The sequence below is a fragment of the Mirounga angustirostris genome, unplaced genomic scaffold (genome assembly GCF_029215605.1).
Source record: "Mirounga angustirostris isolate CCGP_5_RB_7025 unplaced genomic scaffold, mMirAng1.0.hap1 SCAF_7, whole genome shotgun sequence".
NCBI lineage: Eukaryota > Metazoa > Chordata > Mammalia > Carnivora > Phocidae > Mirounga > Mirounga angustirostris.
Genome location: NW_026991715.1, coordinates 34,947,959 through 34,966,819, shown reverse-complemented (window position 1 = coordinate 34,966,819; position 18,861 = coordinate 34,947,959). Strand labels below are relative to the sequence as shown.

At 40.3% G+C, this 18,861-nt stretch overlaps 1 protein-coding gene across 1 annotated transcript; it reads right to left on the bottom strand.

Annotated features, from left to right (window-relative positions):
* Positions 1 to 1,784: 1,784 nt before the first annotated feature.
* Positions 1,785 to 18,631, bottom strand: LOC123854299 (protocadherin beta-15-like). The gene is given in 4 exon segments (XM_045889452.3): positions 1,785 to 4,204; positions 15,889 to 17,647; positions 17,649 to 17,824; positions 17,826 to 18,631. Coding segments are annotated over 4 exon segments (2,466 nt in total). The 5' UTR covers positions 18,264 to 18,631; the 3' UTR covers positions 1,785 to 4,111.
* Between the last annotated feature and the right edge of the window lie 230 nt (positions 18,632 to 18,861).

Genomic DNA, 18,861 nt, shown 5'->3' with positions numbered 1-18,861 from the left:
ACCTCTAGCTTCCAGAACTGTGAGATGATAAATTTCCATTATTTAAGCCACCCAGTTTGTGGTACTTTGGGCATGGCAGCCCTAGAAAACTAATATAAATGCAAATCTATACCTCTGGCCATCCTCTTTCCAGGAAAAGTGAACAATCAGGTGTACCATTCGAAATTCTCTCCCATCAGGAGGAGTTCCCTTCCTTTCTAGGCCAGTCCTGCAGGATGCAATTCTCTAGGCGTCTTCTTACGACTTGTGCCAGATTTCTGTGTGGAAATATTTCTAGGTTAGGCTCAAATTTCCCATCTTCAGTAATTTGATCACAGGGCACTCCCACTGAGGCCATAGATGTAGGTTGAAAGAGAGGTGGTAAATGCAGGAACAGTAGGAGCACTGCCAGTCTAAACCATCCACTCATGAAACCTATTTATATTCTCTAGACCTTATCATGTATGATCTTGTATTATTACTTCCACTTGAAGATGGAGAACTGCTACACATGAAACCAATTTTATGGTTTGATGAATCAGCTAATATCTAGTAAGTTTTAGGCATCTCAGATCACATGTTCACGTAGTATTCCATAGTTAGGGGTTCAGTCTCTGTGATGGTCCAATAGCAAGACAGGAGCTGTGTTACTAAGTTGGGATCTCTAGGAAGCAGACACTGAGATAGACTTAAAGTGTAGGGTGTTTGCTAAGGAGTTATTTAGGATTGATACCTGTAGAAATGAAGTGATGGAGGCAGGATTCAGTAGACAGAGAAGTGGGGAGCTCTGGAGTTAAAATGGCCCTTTAGAGTTGTGCTGTGTTAGATTGGAACAGCCAGGTCTTTATATTTCCACCTTGATCAGTCGTTGCACATGGCTTACACTGGGATGGGTGTGACAGCTGAAGGATTGCCACTGATAGCTCTCCTGACACTCCCAGAAACAAGTCCTTTATTGGAGGGGAATCTGGGTGGTGCATTTCCATGTCCTTACAGTCAATTCGATCTTTAGTTTATTGATCCTTTTGCCAATACTTCACCATCTTGATTACTGCAACTATATAAGATGTCTTGCAAATATGTATGTTTACTTGTCACTCGCCAATTTCTACAAAAAAATCTGGTTGGATTTTGATTGGGATTGCATCTCTATAGAGATCAATTTGGTAGTAATGGACATCTTAATAATTTTGAGTCTTCCTATCCATGAACGTGGCATATTTCTTCATTTATTTAAATCTTCTCAACTTCTCTTTGCAATGTTTTATAATTTTCAGTATAGAAGTCTTGCACATCTTTGGTTAAATCTATTCCTATTTATTTTTTGATGCTATTGCAAATGGTAGTTTTTAAACTTTTTCCCCCCATTTGTTGCAGTTACATGGAAATATAATTGATTTTTACAAATCAACCTTATATCCTCAACCCTGCTAAATCTACTCATTAGTACCGGGTAGGTCTTTAGGATTTTCAACATATGCAATTATGTCATCTGTAAATAAAGAAAAATATTTTAAGTATCTGTGTCTTTTATTTATTTGTCCTGCATTTTTACATTGACTAGACCCTTCTTTATAATGTTGAACAGAACAGTAATAACTTTCTGGCATTGTCTCTAGTATTATGGGGAAGCATTCAATATTTCACCATTAAGTATAATGTTAGTAGTAGGGTTCTTATAGATATTCTTTACCACAGTGAGGATGTTCCCATCCTCTAGAGTGTTGAAAATTTTCACAAAGTGCATTCTGAATTTTTCAAAGACTTCCTATGCATTGAGGTGATCACATAAATGTTCTCCTTTATGTTGTTAATATGATGAATTACATTGATTGATTGTTTTTAACTTAACACATACATGTTTATCATTTAGGATTTTATTCAGTTTTGAGTGACATAAAATTCTCACATGACCCACAAATTAGCAAGGTGTTTATTTCTCAAGAGTTCAGAAACAGGCAGTACAGGGATCGAGTAGCCACTTAACAATGCAAAAGGGGAACAAAGTTACTCATTTGTTTATATTGTTTTTGAACTATGTGCTCACTACAGAAATTACACTTTTCACAGAAGAAGGAATCAGAGGATTGGAAAAAGTCTCTAATCATGATAACCTGAAACAGCAGTGAGAATTGGCAGGTTTTACTGCGTAGGAAATTCAAACAGCTGTGCACATCTAGCCACCAAAGTAGGACTATGAAGGGTGAGCTCATGGAGATGTTTGTGGAAGCTGCCACCTCTGAGGGAATTGAAGTTATGTGCTTAGTGATTGGCTCAGGGCTGATGTTCAACAAAGCCAATAGTTAGGAAGTCAAGCTTGAAGTTTGGAACTCCTGGATAGTTTTAGATCTGTCAATCTGCTACTTCCACATCCTTTTGAGGTTAATGGCTTCTTCTTCATTTTGCATTCCAAATCTCATGCAAGTTCCTCTTGTCCAACCGTATAGCAGAGAAGAGTCTGGAAAATGTGGTTCTAAGTCTCATTTAACACAATCCAGCACAATCATCATTACACCTAGCTTTCACTCTCATGGTTGCAAGGGCTCTCTCTTCAACTTGAAGTATTGTGTCCAACTTGGAGGACCAAAGCACAAAAGATGAAATTACCAAGTCTAATGAAACCATCCTTTTTGCACATTTTTTACTTACATCGACTACTTATTGACCAAAACAACTGGTTGTATACTACATTAGCTATAAAAATGCTGCAGATCTCTCAATAGTAAAGATCAATAACTTATCCCAACAAGTACCAAAGTCAATATCACAGTGACCACATGCATTACATATGGGAATGGGAATTAATTAGAAACAGTAACAAAACTAATTTCAAATACACTTATATACTAAAAAACACTTTACTTAAGTCTAAGGAGACTTCACAACGGAAATGATACAATACATATTAATGAACCATAATGATAATAACTATCAGAATTGTATGATACAGCTATAAGGACATTGGGAGCAACGGTTATATCATAAAGGCTTATATTAGAAAATACAAAGTAGAGGGGCGCCTAGGTGGCTCAGTCGTTAAGCGTCTGCCTTCGGCTCAGGTCATGATCCCAGGGTCCTGGGATCGAGTCCCACATCAGGCTCCCTGCTCGGCGGGAAGCCTGCTTCTCCCTCTCCCACTCCCCCTGCTTGTGTTCCTGCTCTCGCTGTGTCTCTTTCTGTCAAATAAATAAATAAAATCTTTAAAAAAAAAAAAGAAAATACAAAGTAGAAATTATGAGCTAGGAATCACTTCCAAGATGAGACACTGATAAAGCAATTCCATATTTACAACATTTTAAAGATTTCTCCTCCAGTGTGAATTTCCTTATGCATAATAAAAGATTCGATGCACCTGAAGGCTTTCCCACATTGATTACATTCATTGGGTTTCTCTCCAATGTGACTTTTCCCATGTCTTTGAAGCATGAAGGTAAACTAAAGGATTTTCCACATTCCTCACAGGCCTATATCACAGTATGAGTTCTCACTACCTGACAAAAGATTGAGAAAGATGTGAAAGCTTTTCCACATTCTTTAAATTTATATGGTTCCTCTTCAGTGTGTATGTTATCAAATAAGCACTGAAGTGTTAGGAAATACATTTTCCCACATTTCTTACACTTGTATGCTTTCTCTCCAATGTGAATTTTCACAAGCCTTTGAAGGAATTAGATACAAGTTAAGACTTTCTTACACTCCAGATATCAATATGACTTCTCTCTAGTATGAGTTCTCATTACCTAAGAGATGAGAAAGCAGAAGTTACTGCATTTCATATATCCACAGTGTTTCTCTTCCAGTGTGCATGATCACATGTACAGTAAAATATGAAAAGTGAAAGGATTTGTCACATTGTTTACAATTATAAGGCCTGTCTCCAGTGCTTATGGTTACTAAAGGGAGAGGGGAAACTGTAGCCTTTCCCACATTTATATGTATAGAGATCCTTTTTGATATGTTTCCTCACTTGTAGAGTAAGCTTTCAGGAATAAGTGAAGGTTTTCCTATATTTCTTATATTTGAAAGGCTTCACCTCAATGTGAATCTTACATGTACAATAAAGGATGTAGAAGAAATAAAGGCTTTTTCATACCCTTCTACAGTCAAAAGGAGATATTTTCAATATGAGTTCTCACACACGCCGAAAGGATGAGGGACAATTGAAGATTGTTCCACATTTCTTATGTTCATAGTATTTCTCTTCAGTGAGATTTTCCACATTTTTCTAAGAGATGAAAAAAATGGAAGGGTTTTTTTTTCACATTTTTCACATTATATGAAATAAGGCTTATCTCCACCGTGAGTTTTAAATGTACAGCAATGGATGAAGAATGAATAATGGCTTTCCCATAGTTTTCATATTATTTTCCAAAGTGTATTTTCATGTGAGTCCTACAATACAAAGAACAGCTGAAGGGCTCTCTACTGTCCTTAGATTCATAGGGTTTGTGTCAGTGTGTGATCCTGTGTGTGTTTTAACAGATGAATGATTAATTACTACTTCTTACATCCACTGAATTCATAGCTTTTCTCTTCAGTATGAGTTCTTTTGTGCACATTTAAATTTGAAATCTGGCTGAAGTTTTTCTCACATTGATTATCCTCATTATATTTCTCTCTAGTATGGAATATCTTTTATACATTACATATTAAGGTATTTTTCAAATACTTTCCAATTTGATTCTATTCATAGAGGTTCTTCACCATATGAATTCTTAAATACCTCTCCTATGTCTTGTGCTGATCTTCTGTGTCATGATGGAAAAAGATGAGGATTACATAATAGGAAGTTTTTCCACATTGTTGGTGAAGTGACATAATACTAATTTAAGGTAGACTGTGTTAATAAAGGCTGTGTATTCTTATCCTTGATGAAATACTCCAAAAATGTTATGGGTAAAGAGTCAATTTAGTGTATAAAATGAAATACAAAAAAACCCCCACACACAAGCAAAAACAAACAAACAAAACCCAAATCCAGTAAACAAGAGACAAAGGAATGAAAATAGATGGTACCAAAAAATTACAATAGGGGTCCCTGGCTGGACCATGTTGGTGGAGCATGTGACTCTTGATTTTGGGGCTGTGAGTTTGAGCCCCACATTGGATGTAGAGATTACTTTAAAAATAAAATCTTTTTAAAAACTGTCATAGACACAATCCTATAAATAATTATATTAAATATAAATGGAACAAACTCTCCAATTAATAGGCATGAATGACCAGAATGGATATGACCAGAATGGATAAAAAACAAAATCCAACTCTCTTAGTTTACATAAGACGTATTTAAAATATAAAGATAGGATGAGAAAGTAAAAGGAGGAAAAAAGATATCAAATGAACCCTAAGCCTAAGAAATATGGGGTGATGTTATTATCAGATTAACAGTATTACTAGAGACTAAAAGGGATGCTTCATAATAATTATTGTCAATTCACCAAGAAGATAAAATAATCTTACCTATGTGCACATCTAATAACAGAGCTTCAAAATACATGAAATTTAAAAAAGTGCTACACCTGAAGGGAGAAATAGACCAATTCACAATCATAATTTAAGAATTTAACATTTTATCTCAGTAATTGATAGAACAAGTAGGAAAAAAATGGTAAGAATATGAAAATTTAAACAAAATTATCAAGAAACTTGTTTTAATTGATATTCGTAGAATACTACACACACATTCATTTCAAGTACACATGAGAAACTCATCAAGATAATCCATATGTTGGCTAACAACAAAACCCAATAAATTTTAAAGGACTGAAATCATACAGAGTATGTTCTTAGACCAAAACAGAGTTATTTTGAATATGAAAAATGTTATCTCTGGATATTTGGAAATGAAGCAACATACTTCCAGTTAACCAATAGATCAAATAAGAAATCAACAGGGCAAAAACCAAATAATCAAGTCAATAAATGGGCAGAAGACATGAACAGACACTTCTCAAAAGAAGACATACAAATGGCTAACAGACACATGAAAAAAATGTTCATCATCATTAGCCATCAGGGAAACTCAAATCAAAATCACACTGAGATACCACCTTACACCAGTTAGAATGGCAAAAATTTACAAGGCAAGAAACAACAAATGTTGGAGAGGTTGTGGAGAAAGGGGAACCCTTTTACACTGTTGGTGGGAATTCAAGTTGGTACAGCCACTTTGGAAAACAGTGTGGCGGTTCCTCAAAAAATTAAAAATAGAGCTACCCTATGATCCAGCAATTGCACTACTGGGTATTTACCCCAAAGACACAGATGCAGTGAAAAGAAGGGCCATATGCACCCCAATGTTCATAGCAGCAAAGTCCATAATAGCCAAACCATGCAAAGAGCCGAGATGCCCTTCAACAGACGAATGGATAAAGAAGATGTGGTCCACGGGTGCCTGGGTGGCTCAGTTGGTTGAGTGACTGCCTTCGGCTCAGGTCATGATCCTGGAGTCCCGGGATCGAGTCCTGCATTGGGCTCCCTGCTCAGCAGGGAGTCTGCTTCTCCCTCTGACCCTCCCCCTCTCATGCTCTCTCTCTCTCTCTCAAATAAATAAATAAAAATCTTAAAAAAAAAAATAAGAAGATGTGGTCCATATATACAATGGAATATTACTCAGCCATCAGAAAGGATGAATACGCAACTATCACATCAACACGGATGGGACTAGAGGAGATTATGCTGTGAAATAAGTCAAGCAGAGAAAGTCAATTATCATATGGTTTCACTTATTTGTGGAACATAGGAATAGCATGGAGGACATTAGGAGAAGGAAGGGAAAAATGAAGGGGGCAGGAATTGGAGGGGGAAATGAACCATGAGAGACTATGGACTCCGAGAAACAAACTGAGAGTTTTAGAGGGAAGGGGGGTGGAGGGATGGGTTAGCCCGGTGATGGGTGTTAAGGAGGGCATGTATTGCATGGAGCACTGGGTGTTATACGCAAACAATGAATCATGGAACACTACATCAAAAACTAATGATGTACTTGTAAAGTGACTAACATAATAAAATAAAATTTTAGAAATTATAAGTAAATTCAAACTGAATGGTAAAAAACCACCTTGTATCAAAATTCATGAAATGCAGCTAGAGTAATGCATAGAAAGAAATGTATAGCTTTAATTTAAATATTTATGTATTTTAATCTATACAAAAAAAAAGTCTAGTGTCAATGATCCAAACCTTCAGAGAAAATAGAAAAAGAGAAAACTAAACCTGAAATAGGTATAGAAAAAAGAAAGAAAAATGTAAAAGTAGAAATCAATGAAACAGAAAACAGAAATAGGAAAATGACAAAGAAAAAGATTGTTTTTTTAAAAAAAAAGATTAATAAAATTGATACTGATAAAGCAATACTGATAAAAACAAAAGGAGAGAAAATGTATTTTACCAATATCCAGAATGAAAGAGAGGCATCACTACAGATCTTAAATATATTGGAAAGATGATAAAGGAATATTATCAATAACTTCATGTCAATACATTTAACATCTTAGATAAAATGGGCAAATTGGGGGCGCCTGGGTGGCTCAGATGGTTAAGCGTCTGCCTTCAGCTCAGGTCATGATCCCAGGGTCCTGGGATCGAGTCCCACATCGGGCTCCCGGCTCAGCGGGGAGCCTGCTTCTCCCTCTGACCCTCTCCCCTCTCATGCTGTTTCTCTCTCGCTCGCTCTCTAAAAAATAAATAAAATCTTTAAAAAAAAAAAAAAATGGGCAAATTGTTTTAAAAACATGTTACCAACTGACACAAGAAGAAACAGAAAACTGGAATTGTAGGATATCTATTTAAGCAATTTATTTTGCAATTCAAATTTCTTCCACAAAGAAAATGTTAGCCACAGGTGTCTTCTGTCATAAATTCTACCAACTACATAAAGAAGAAATAATAAATATCTTACACAAACTCTTTCATAATAGAAAGGAGGAAACAATTGCCAAATCATGTTATGAGACCAGTATAATCCTGAAACTAAACCTGATAAGAGTATAACATGAAAAAAATATATAGATCAATATCCCTCATGAACATAAATGCAAAATTCTCAACATTATTAGCAAATTTAATCGACCTAATAGATACCATATTTTTCACACAGCTGCATGCCACCTGGAAGAAAAACAAATTGCCTGGTTAATCATAGCCATAGAGGTGCTCTTCTCTTCCCAGTCTGCAGGACTCCAGTTCATTGGATCTCATGGGATACCTTTGTATTCTTCTACGGTTGCTGCTGCTATCCCATATGCAGAGTGGAGGAGGACTTGATTCAGATTTTGGTGCTCAGATTCCAGTTGTGACGGCATCATAGTGCTGCAACGGCCACTTGAACTTGCAAATTGGAAACAACCAATAGGACCAGGACAAAGGTAAGGCAAGTGTCTCAGAAGCAAAATTAATGGGTCTTCCCAAAACTTAGAATTAAAGATAGATATGTTTAATGCAATATTCTAAAAAAAATCAAACTTCATGAAAACAATACATCATGAACAAAATATCCAAATGTTAAATAAAGAAAGGCTCTAACCCTACACTTGCACAACTTGACCTCACCCTAATCCCAGCCCTGTCACATCCTGATGTCAACTTTATTGTTTCCTGATCTCACTGGGGGAAAAAATGACCGTACCTACGGTATAGTTCCCTTTCCTGGGATGCTCCTTCAAGCACAAGAAGGCTATCAAACATCTAGATCCAATAATGCTGGCATTGTTAAATTTACAAAAAGAAAATCCCTTTAGTTTGCAAATATGATCTCTTCTAGAATATGTTATTAATGTCAGATTTGTTGCATATATTTATGCATTAAAGGAAAAATACCTTTATAATGTGGAAAAGCAATGTTATTCTGGTATATATCTGTGCATGCAGCGTATCTCCACCATCTACTAAAGCCACTCCCTCCCACACACATTCAAATGCACACGTATACAAACACACACAGATACACAAACGCTCTGGGTGCAGCTGTGGAGTTCTAAAATTGCTTGAGGCATTACCGTTCGTGCATCATGCAAGATTTTTATTGCTTTTTCATGACTATGCTGATCAATTGGAAGTAATGTTCTTTTCAAGGCATGCCAGGTCAATCCAAGAAAGACCTAAGAATTCATCCTTTGGAGATGGTTTCAAGTTCCACCCTTTACCAATAAAAATGTGTGAAGTAATATGGGAAAGGAATAATGGATACTGACACATGGGGGTCTCTGAGCTTGTTACAAAACACACATCTGTGTATATTGAGAAGATTGTTAGGAATTTCTGATCCTTCCACCAGGCATATTCTACCAAAACATGAAGATTGATGATATGCTTAGGAAGATTTTCAGGACACATATTTTGGCAATTTATTTTAATAAGTAAAATTTTTGGCCCTGCTACTTCCCTGCCTGAGAAGGAAATCAGTTCTGGATTACTTCATAAACATTATAGTCATTCTGTCAGCACCCCACTCCTGCAGGTTTGAAGAGTAACTTATCAGTTCACCTCTCATTCTATTCTTCACAACTCAACTTTTGGGTTGCTACTAGCCAGGAATATTCCTTTGAAAGTTCAGTTATTTGTGTATGTTTGTATTAGCAACAATGAAAAATGACTGAATAAAAATATAAAGTCAGCCACAGTAGATCAGGGTATTCACCTCATGGTTGCAAGCTGGCTGCTTCAACTCAAGACTTACTCCCCAGTACCCATGCTGGTTATGATAAAGGGAAATGGGCAAAAGACCCCAGGAACATGTCACTTCAGAGTAGCCCTTTGAAAAATATTTGCCTTAATCATACCCAAATTAAAAGCTTTTGCACAGCAAAGGAAACCATCATCAACAACAAAAAAGGCAGCCTACTAAATGGGAGAAGATACTTGCGAACGGTATATCCAATAAGGGGTTAATATTTAAAATACATAAAGAGGGGCACCTGGGTGGCTCAGTCGGTTAAGCGTCTGCCTTCGGCTCAGGTCGTGATCCCAGGGTCCTGGGATCGAGCCCCGCATCGGGCTCCCTGCTCCGCGGGAAGCCTGCTTCTCCCTCTCCCACTCCCCCTGCTCGTGTTCCCTCTCTCACTGTGTCTCTCTCTGTCAAATAAATAAAAAAAATCTTTAAAAAATAAATAAATAAAATAAAATAAAATACATAAAGAACTTATACAACTCGGGGCACTTGGGTGGCTCAGTTGGTTAAGCTTCTGACTCTTGGTTTCAGCTCAGGTCATGATCTCAGGGTTGTGGGATGGAGCCCTGGGTCAGGTTCTCGTACCTGTGCTTGCATCCTCTCTCTTTTTCTTTCTTTCTTTCTCTTTCTTTCTCTCTCTCTTTCTTTCTTCCTTTTTCTTTCTCTCAAAAACAACAACAACAACATACAACTCAACACCAAAAAACAAATAATCCAATTAAAAAATGGGCAGAGGACCTCAACATTTTTTTCAAAGAAGACATACAGATGTCCAACACACACATGAAAAGATGCTCAACATCACCAATCATCAGGGAAAGGCAAACCAAAACCACAATGAGATATCACCTTATACCTCTCAGAATGGTTGGTATCAAAAAGACAAGAAATAGCAAGTGTTGACAAGGATGTGGAGAAAAGGGAACTCTCCTGCACTATTGGTACGAATGTAACTTGGTGCAACCACTGTGGAAAACAGTACGGTGTTTCCCCGAAAAATTAACAATAGAAATACCATACAGGGGCACCTGGGCAGCTCAGTCCGTTAAGTGTCTGACTTCAGCTCAGGTCATGATGTCAGGGGCCTGGGATCAAGCCTTGCGTGAGGCTCTGCACTCAGTGGGGAGTCTGCTTCTCCCTCTTCCTCTGCCCCTCCCCCCAATTGTGCACACACCCTCTCTTGAATAAATAAATAAAAACTTAAAAAAGGAAATACCATACAATCCAGTAATTACACATTGGTTATTTACCCAAAGAAAACAAAAACACTAATTTGAAAAGATACATGCACCTCTATATTTACTGCAGCATTATTTACATTAGCCAAGGTATGGAAGCAACCTAACAGTCCATCAATAGTTGAACGGATAAAGAAGATGTGGTATAGGGCGCCTGGGTGGCTCAGATGGTTAAGCGTCTGCCTTCGGCTCAGGTCATGATCCCAGGGTCCTGGGATCGAGTCCCGCATCGGGCTCTCTGCTCCTTGGGAGCCTGCTTCTCCCTCTGCCTCTCTCTCTGTCTCTCATGAATAAATAAATAAAATCTTAAAAAAAAAAAAAAGAAGATGTGGTATAAATATACAATGGTATAAATATACAATGGAATATTATTCAGCCATAAAAAAGAATGAGATTTCACCATTTGCAACAACATGGATGGACCTAGGGGTATTAAGCTAAGTGAAATAACTCAGACAGAGACAAATACCATATGATTTCACTTACACGTAGACTCTAAAAAAAACTCCAACCCTGAATAAACAACAACAACAAAAAAACCAGAAACAAGAAGAGACTCAAATATAGGGAACAAACTAGTGTTTGCCAGACAGAAGGGATGGGGGAATGAGCAGAAGGGGTGAAGAAGAGTGGGGAGTGGGAGATACAAGCTTCCAGTTATGGAATGTATAATTCATGGGGATGAAAGGTACAGCATAGGGAATATAGTGGAATATGGTATTGTAATAGTGTTGTAAGGTGACAGATGGTAAGTACACTTGGGATGAGTAAAGCATAATGTACAGAGTTGTTAAATCACTATGTTGTACACCTGAAACTAATTTAACATTGTGTATCAACTACACTTCAATTTTATTTTTTTTAAAGATTTTATTTATTTATTTGACAGAGAAAGACACGGCCAGAGAGGGAACACAAGCAGGGGGAGAGGGAGAGGGAGAAGCAGGCTTCCGGCTGAGCAGGGAGCCTGCTGCGGGGCTCGATCCCAGGACCTTGGGATCATGACCTGAGCTGAAGGCAGATGCTTAATGACTGAGCCACCCAGGCGCCCCTACACTTCAATTTTAAAAGGAAAAAGAAAAAGCTAAAAAAAAAAAAAGGAAAGAAAAAATTTCCCTTAAGCACAATGCCCCAACTGCATTTTTAAATCACTAGCAATAGCTGAGTACTAGAATACTCCTACCTGCAAGAGATTATGGAAACGTGAATATTTTGGTCTAGAGTAGGGGAAGGCAAAGAAAAATGGTTTAGAAATGGTTTTTTTAGAAGCCATTTGTATTTGTTTCCAATCACTGCTGTAATAAATTACGACAAACTTCGTGGCTTAAAAACACAAGTTTATTATCTTATAGCTCTAGAGGTTAGAAGTCTAAAATGGGTCTCACTGGGCTACATTTAAGGTGGGGCTGCATTCCTTTCTGGAGGCCCTAATGGAGAATTTATTTTTGCCTTTCTAGCTTCTAAGAATGCCTGCATTCCTTCCCTGGAGGCTACCTTCTATCTTCAGTCAGTAAAGGCTGGTGGAATCTTTTGTAAAACATCACTCTGACACTGACTCTTCTGCTTCTACCACCTCTCATTAAGGGCTCTTGTGGTTACATTGGACCAACCAGGATAATCTAGGGTAACTCTTTATTTTAAGGTCATCTGATTGTCAACCTTTTTTCTATCAGCAACTCCAATTCCTCTTTGCCATATAACAAATGACACAGTTCCAGAGATTAAGACACTGATACTTTGTGGGGCCATTATTCTCTGGCCCCCAAAGATTTACATCCATCCCACCTAAAAAAAATGTATATATATATATATATATATATATATATACACTCAAGGTTCCCAAAGATCTCATCTCATTACAGTATCAACTCAGTCCATAATTTCACCTAAATTTCATCAACTCAAAAACTCAAAACTTCACCATCTACATCATCTAAATTAGGTATGGGTGAGACTCTAGGTACTACCCATCCTGGGCACAATTCCTCTCCATCTGTGGACCTGTGAAACTAAACAAATTATCTGCTCTCCAAACTGTATCATGATGGGACAGGCATAGGATAACAGTTATTAGCCATTCCAGTTCAAAAACAGAAAATGGAAAATAGAAATAGTCATATTCCCCAAGAAATGTAGAAATCCATCCAGGAAAACTCTATTTCCTTTCTAGGCCTGGGTTTGGACTTCTACTCTCTGGGCTCCAGGCTCTGTCTTATGAGCCATCCTTCCTTTTTCATGAGAGAGTAGCATGTGTTTTTGGCTAAGTAATTTTTCAATCATTTCTTGCTTATAGAATTGTGCAGTACAATGGGTTTCTTTTATATCATTCTCTGTGTCCCTTCAGTTCAAGCTGCTAATACTTCTGCTGGTATAACATTCTCAAGAACTTTTTGAGTCCCTGTGTATGTCACAGGGCTTCTCTCTCCTTGACAATAGGTGGCTTCACAGTTCTTTCCTGGGTAATCTCGTCTGTTCCTGACTTCTGCTGGGATGGCTGGGATTTCCATGAATCACACGCCTAACCTCTTTAAAGAACCTGCTGTGTGACTGAATGCTCTTATCTTTTAATCCTTTCAAAGCACTAGTAAAAGGTTGTCTTATGACCCCTTGGCTTTCGATATAGAACATACTTTCCTAATTTGAGCCCTGTGTGCAATCTGAATAGTCAAAGAAGTTACCACATTGCCAAGTTCTAGTCCCATTTAAGAGCTTAACAGTTCTTCCCTCCATCTATCTCATTCCTCTCACATTATAAGCAGCAAGAAGAAACCGGGCTGCACCTGATTTCTGTCTGATCCCTCACCATCAGTGACTTTAACATCCATAATTCTACCAGCATTCTCTTTACAATGGTTTAGGTTTTTGTTTTGTTGGGGTTTTTTTTTTTGGAAAAAGAGAGAGAGTGCCAGCACTGGAGAATAAGGGGTGGGGGGAGAAGGAGAGAGAGAGTCTTAAGCAGCATGGAGCCAGATGTGGGGCTTGATCTCACAACCCTGAGGTTATGACCTGAGCCAAAATCAAGAGTCAGACACTTAACCTACTGAGCCACCCAGGCACCCTGATTTAGGTATCCTATATGGCAACATATGTTTTCTCCACCATGCTCCTTAATTCCTTCTGAGACTTTGATAGCAGAGTTGTTAATATGCATATTTCTACTATCCAAAGCAATCTAGGCTTTTTCCATCATGCTTTTCAAAATTCTTCCAGCCTCTACTACCTACCTTCCAGTTTCAAAACAACTTCTATGATTTTAGTTATTTGTTACAGCCGTACTCCACTTCCACGTACCAAAACCTGTATCATTTGAGGTTCAACCGGGAAAACACAACCAGGAGATATATAATGAGAGATTTGTTGCAAGGAAGTGATTACTCATTGTGGGAGCTGGCTAGGCAAGTCCAGTATCTTAGGACAGGCAGTTAAAGGGCTGGCTGAGACTCTGGGGCACAAGCTGAAGCCCCTGCCCACGGGCAGAATTTCTTTTTCATCTCAGGGAAAACTCAGATCTGATCTTAAGGCCTTTCAGCTGATGAATCAGGCCCACACAGAGCATCTGGGATATCCTCTCTAATTTCAGATTAACTAATTAACAACCTTAATTCCATCTGAAGCTTAATTCCTCTTTACAATATAGCTTAACATTTTACAGGTTCCAGAAGTTAGGATGTAGATGCCTTTAGGGGGCCATTATTCTGCCAACCATACCATTCTATAGCATCTGCAAAATTAAGAGGCTTCCTGGAGATAGAGGAGTCCTGACAACAGAGCTGATTATTTCTTCAAATCATTCAACACCCTCACCAACATATCCTTTAATAAGTTTTCCTTGGTTAACTAATATTAATTATACAATGTAGTTTCTTTCAAATCCCTTAACAACAAGTACAATGTCATCATCCAAAGGCAAGTAGATACAGACATGTTGTGCCATCAAAAGCTCCTCTAGGCCTAGAACCTGGAAGTCACTTGAGAATTACTCTGCAATCAGAGCTGTTAGAGTATACAGGAACACCTTAAATACAATCTGGGTATCAGTAAAATCTGTCTAGGACTCTTATCAGGATCATAAGTTACATGTAAGAACCCATATGTTTTTTTCAACATGAATTTCTGAGAAAGAATGCATGATAAAGATATCTTTTCATGATGTGACATATGTATTTCAGAATGAAAATCTAATGCTTCCAAGTGTGACTTTTTGAAATAAATTGCATGAAAACATACACACTGCTGTCTATTTGTAAAACAAAAATCCAAAAAGAGCTTGGAAAAACTGGACATGGGTAAATACAAATTGATTCCACCCCAGACACCTAAGGAGTTATGCAAAAGTCATCAGTGTGTTACTAATAAAACCTAAAAGGCTTCCAGAAATTTAAAAATGAAGTATGTAAAAAGGAAATAGACATTCTTTTTTTTTTTTAGTAGGCTCCACACCCAGCACGGAGCCCAGCATGGGGCTTGAACTCATGACTCTGAGATCAAAGCCTGAGCTGAGATCAAAAGTCAGATGCTTAATCAACTGAGCCACCCAGGCACCCCAAGAATCAGACATTCTTAAGTAGTGACATATAGTTAGTAAAATAACTTGAAAATTAGAATTGTTTATTCTGAGGGGTTATTATCCTTTAGGAATTAGTATAAAAATTTTAAACAGAAATATTAATTTTCTGATACAGAATTTCTGTCAATACTACAATATTATCCTTTTCATATTATCCTTTAGGAATGAATATTTCCTTTTCATATTATCTTTTAGGAATGAGTATAAAAATTTTAAACAGAAATATTAATTTTCTAATACAGAATTTCTGTCAATACTACAATAATTGAAAAATAATCATAGAATAATCAGGCCAACAAAACAAAGAGTAAATTTACTATGGAAAAACGAGGGGGGAAGTACAATTAAAATTACTACTGGATTAAAAAAAGAAACAGAAAGGTGAAGGAGACAAAACTAATGGAAAAGTGAACAGGAAAGTTTCAGATACCTACACTATTCCGGAAGGTTGGATTTCCCTCTGACTTATTCCTAAGGTCCTGGCTCAGAATACTGGGGAAGATAGGCTTCAAGAATTTGAACTCGCCGGTCCCAGATCCTCCCGTCAGACACACCTCGTACTGGTAGCTGTGCGACAGGGTCCCCGCGCCGCTGACGTCCAGCAGGTGGCCCGCGAAGGGGCCCTCGGGCAGCGAGCAGCCGCCCCCCGCCGCGGCCCGGCTCCTCCTGCCCAGCCGCACCGCCACGAACCCCAGCACCGCCACCAGCAAGAGCGACGACACCGACGCCAAGGCCACCACCAGGTGGACGGTGAGCGGGTCGGCCCGGGCCTCGGCCGCCGCCGCGGCCGGGAGCGGCAGGTAGGGCTGCGAGAAGCCGTCCACCAGCAGCACGTGCAGCGTGACGCTGGCCGACAGCGGCGGCTCGCCGTTGTCCTTGACCAGCACCAGCAGCCTGTGCCGGACGGCGTCGCGCGCGCTCAGCGGCCTGGCCGTGCGCACCTCGCCGTTGTGCGCCCACACGCCGAACAGCCCGGGCTCCGTGGCCCTGAGCAGCTGGTACGCCAGCCAGGCGTTCTGGCCCGAGTCGCCGTCCACCGCCACCACCTTGGTCACCAGGTAGCCCGCCTCGGCCGCCCTGGGCACCAGCTCGGGGCAGCGCGCCGAGCCGTTCTGCGGCGGGTACAGCACGAAGGGCGCGTTGTCGTTGGCGTCCCCCACCAGCACGCGCACCAGCGCCTGGCTGCTGAGCGCCGGCGAGCCGCGGTCGGCCGCGCCCACGCGGAACTCGAACGCGCGCAGCGCCTCGAAGTCCAGGGAGCTGAGCGCGAACAGCTGCCCGGTGGCCGCGTTGAGGGACACCAGCGAGGCCAGGGGCAGCCGCGGGTCGTGCGGCGGCAGCAGCGAGTAGGTGACCTGCGCGTTGGCGCCCGCGTCTCTGTCCGCGGCGCTCACGCGGCCGATGTGCAGGCCGGGGCTGTTGTTCTCGCGCACCCGCAGGGTGTAGGCGGTGTGGCTGAAGGCCGGCGCGTTGTCGTTCACGTCGGACACCGTCACCGTCATGTGGTGCTGGGTTTGCAGCCTGGGGGTGCCCAGGTCAGTGACGGTGATGGTGATGTTGTACTCGGCCTGGCTCTCTCGGTCCAGCGCCCCATTTGTTACCAGGGTATAGAAATTCTCTTCTGATGGTTTCAGGAGGAAGGGGAGATCATCCTGGATGGAGCAAGTCATCCTTCCGTTGTCCCCCGAGTCTCGGTCTCGAATTCTAAACAGAGCCACTTCTGTCTCAGGGGAATTTTCAGGAATGGGAGTGGTGAGTGATGAAATAGTTATTTCTGGGAAGTTATCATTAACATCCACCACCTCAATGGAGACAGAGCATCTTCCAGAAAGCCCCCCACCATCAGACGCATCTATTTCCAGCTCATATGAAGATCTTGTTTCAAAATCTAGTTTTTTAATTAGTCGAACTTCTCCTGAAAGGTTGTTTAGCTCAAAAGTTGTGCTTATTTCCTGAGAACTATAAAAATAGGAGTAGGATATCTCCCCATTTGTCCCAGTGTCTAAATCTCTAGCGGAGACCTTGATAACTAGCATGCCCACAGGGCTGTTCTCTGGAACCTGCACCTGGTAGAGTGTCTTTGCAAACTCAGGGGCATTGTCATTGATGTCCAAGACCAAGATGCGCACCTGGGCGGTGCCAGATCGGGGTGGAGAGCCTCCATCCAGCGCTGTGAGGGTTAATCTGAGCTGCCTGCTTCTCGCGATCCAGCTCTTTATCTAGTACCAGTTCTGGGTATTTCCTACCATCGCCCCGGGTGCGGGTAGAAACATGGAAATGAGAGTTGGGACTGATACTGTAATTCTGGATGTTGTTGCTGGCCACATCCAAGTCCTGGGCTTTTTTCAGAGGAAACACGGTCCCGGGGGGGGCTATTTTCTGAGATTTTCAGAGTCATTTCTCCTTCAGGAAACTCTGGAGAATGATCATTTATATCTCTCACCAGTAGCTCAGCTCGAAATACTCCCAATGGTTTTTTCAATAACACTTGGAAATGCATTACACATGGATCTCTGGGGCCACACATCTCCTCTCGATCCAGTTTCTCATTTAATATCAACTCCCCGGTCTGCAGATCGAGCTGCAAGCGGGGTTCGTTATCCTCAGAGACCACCCGGGCTCCCCGTGCTGCTAGCTCCCCCACTCCCAGCCCCAGGTCCTTGGCCAGGTTGGCCACAAACGAGCCACTCTCGGTTTCCTCCATCACGGAATAGCGACGAGATTCCCAGCCTGCCAGAGCCACCCCCAATACGAGAAAGAAAATCAGGACTTGCCTTTGTTTGGGAAAGCACTCCCCTCCGGCCTCCATCTTTACTTCCACAAACTCCTTTCCAGAAACAGGGCCCAGTTCTACCTTAGGGACAGTGATGGATATCTCAGTTGGTTACCTGTCCGGAAATGTTGGTGAGTAGCATGATGTACCGGTCCTGAACTCTGCGTGCAGGCTTTTGTCTTCAGCTATAGATCGGAAGTAGAGTTCATAGCAGTTCCTGGGCTTGTTTTTTTAAAAAAAATTTAAGCCTTAGCCTGCAGCGCCACCATGCGTTGTCTTCCCAAAGAATCGCTATAATTGTATCCTCTGATAATCCAGCAGGCTCTTAGGAGTTTGGAAATGGGTTGAAGGAGGCGATGTAATCAGAAAATCATGTAATTACAATTATTCATTCCTTCACTCAAAGAAGTGTTATTGGTATCTATGTACTAAGTTCTGATAGATCAGTGAACAACCCAAACATGATCCCTACTTTTTACAACCTGTAGTCTGGGTGAGGTGCTAGGAAAGTTGAGAAGTGAAAGAAGACAATAAGGATCAATCATGTTGTGAAAATAACAGTATATACCTATGTGATTTCTAAAAATTCAGCAAAAAGGATGAATTCCTCTAGATTTTCTTTCAAATTCTAGGC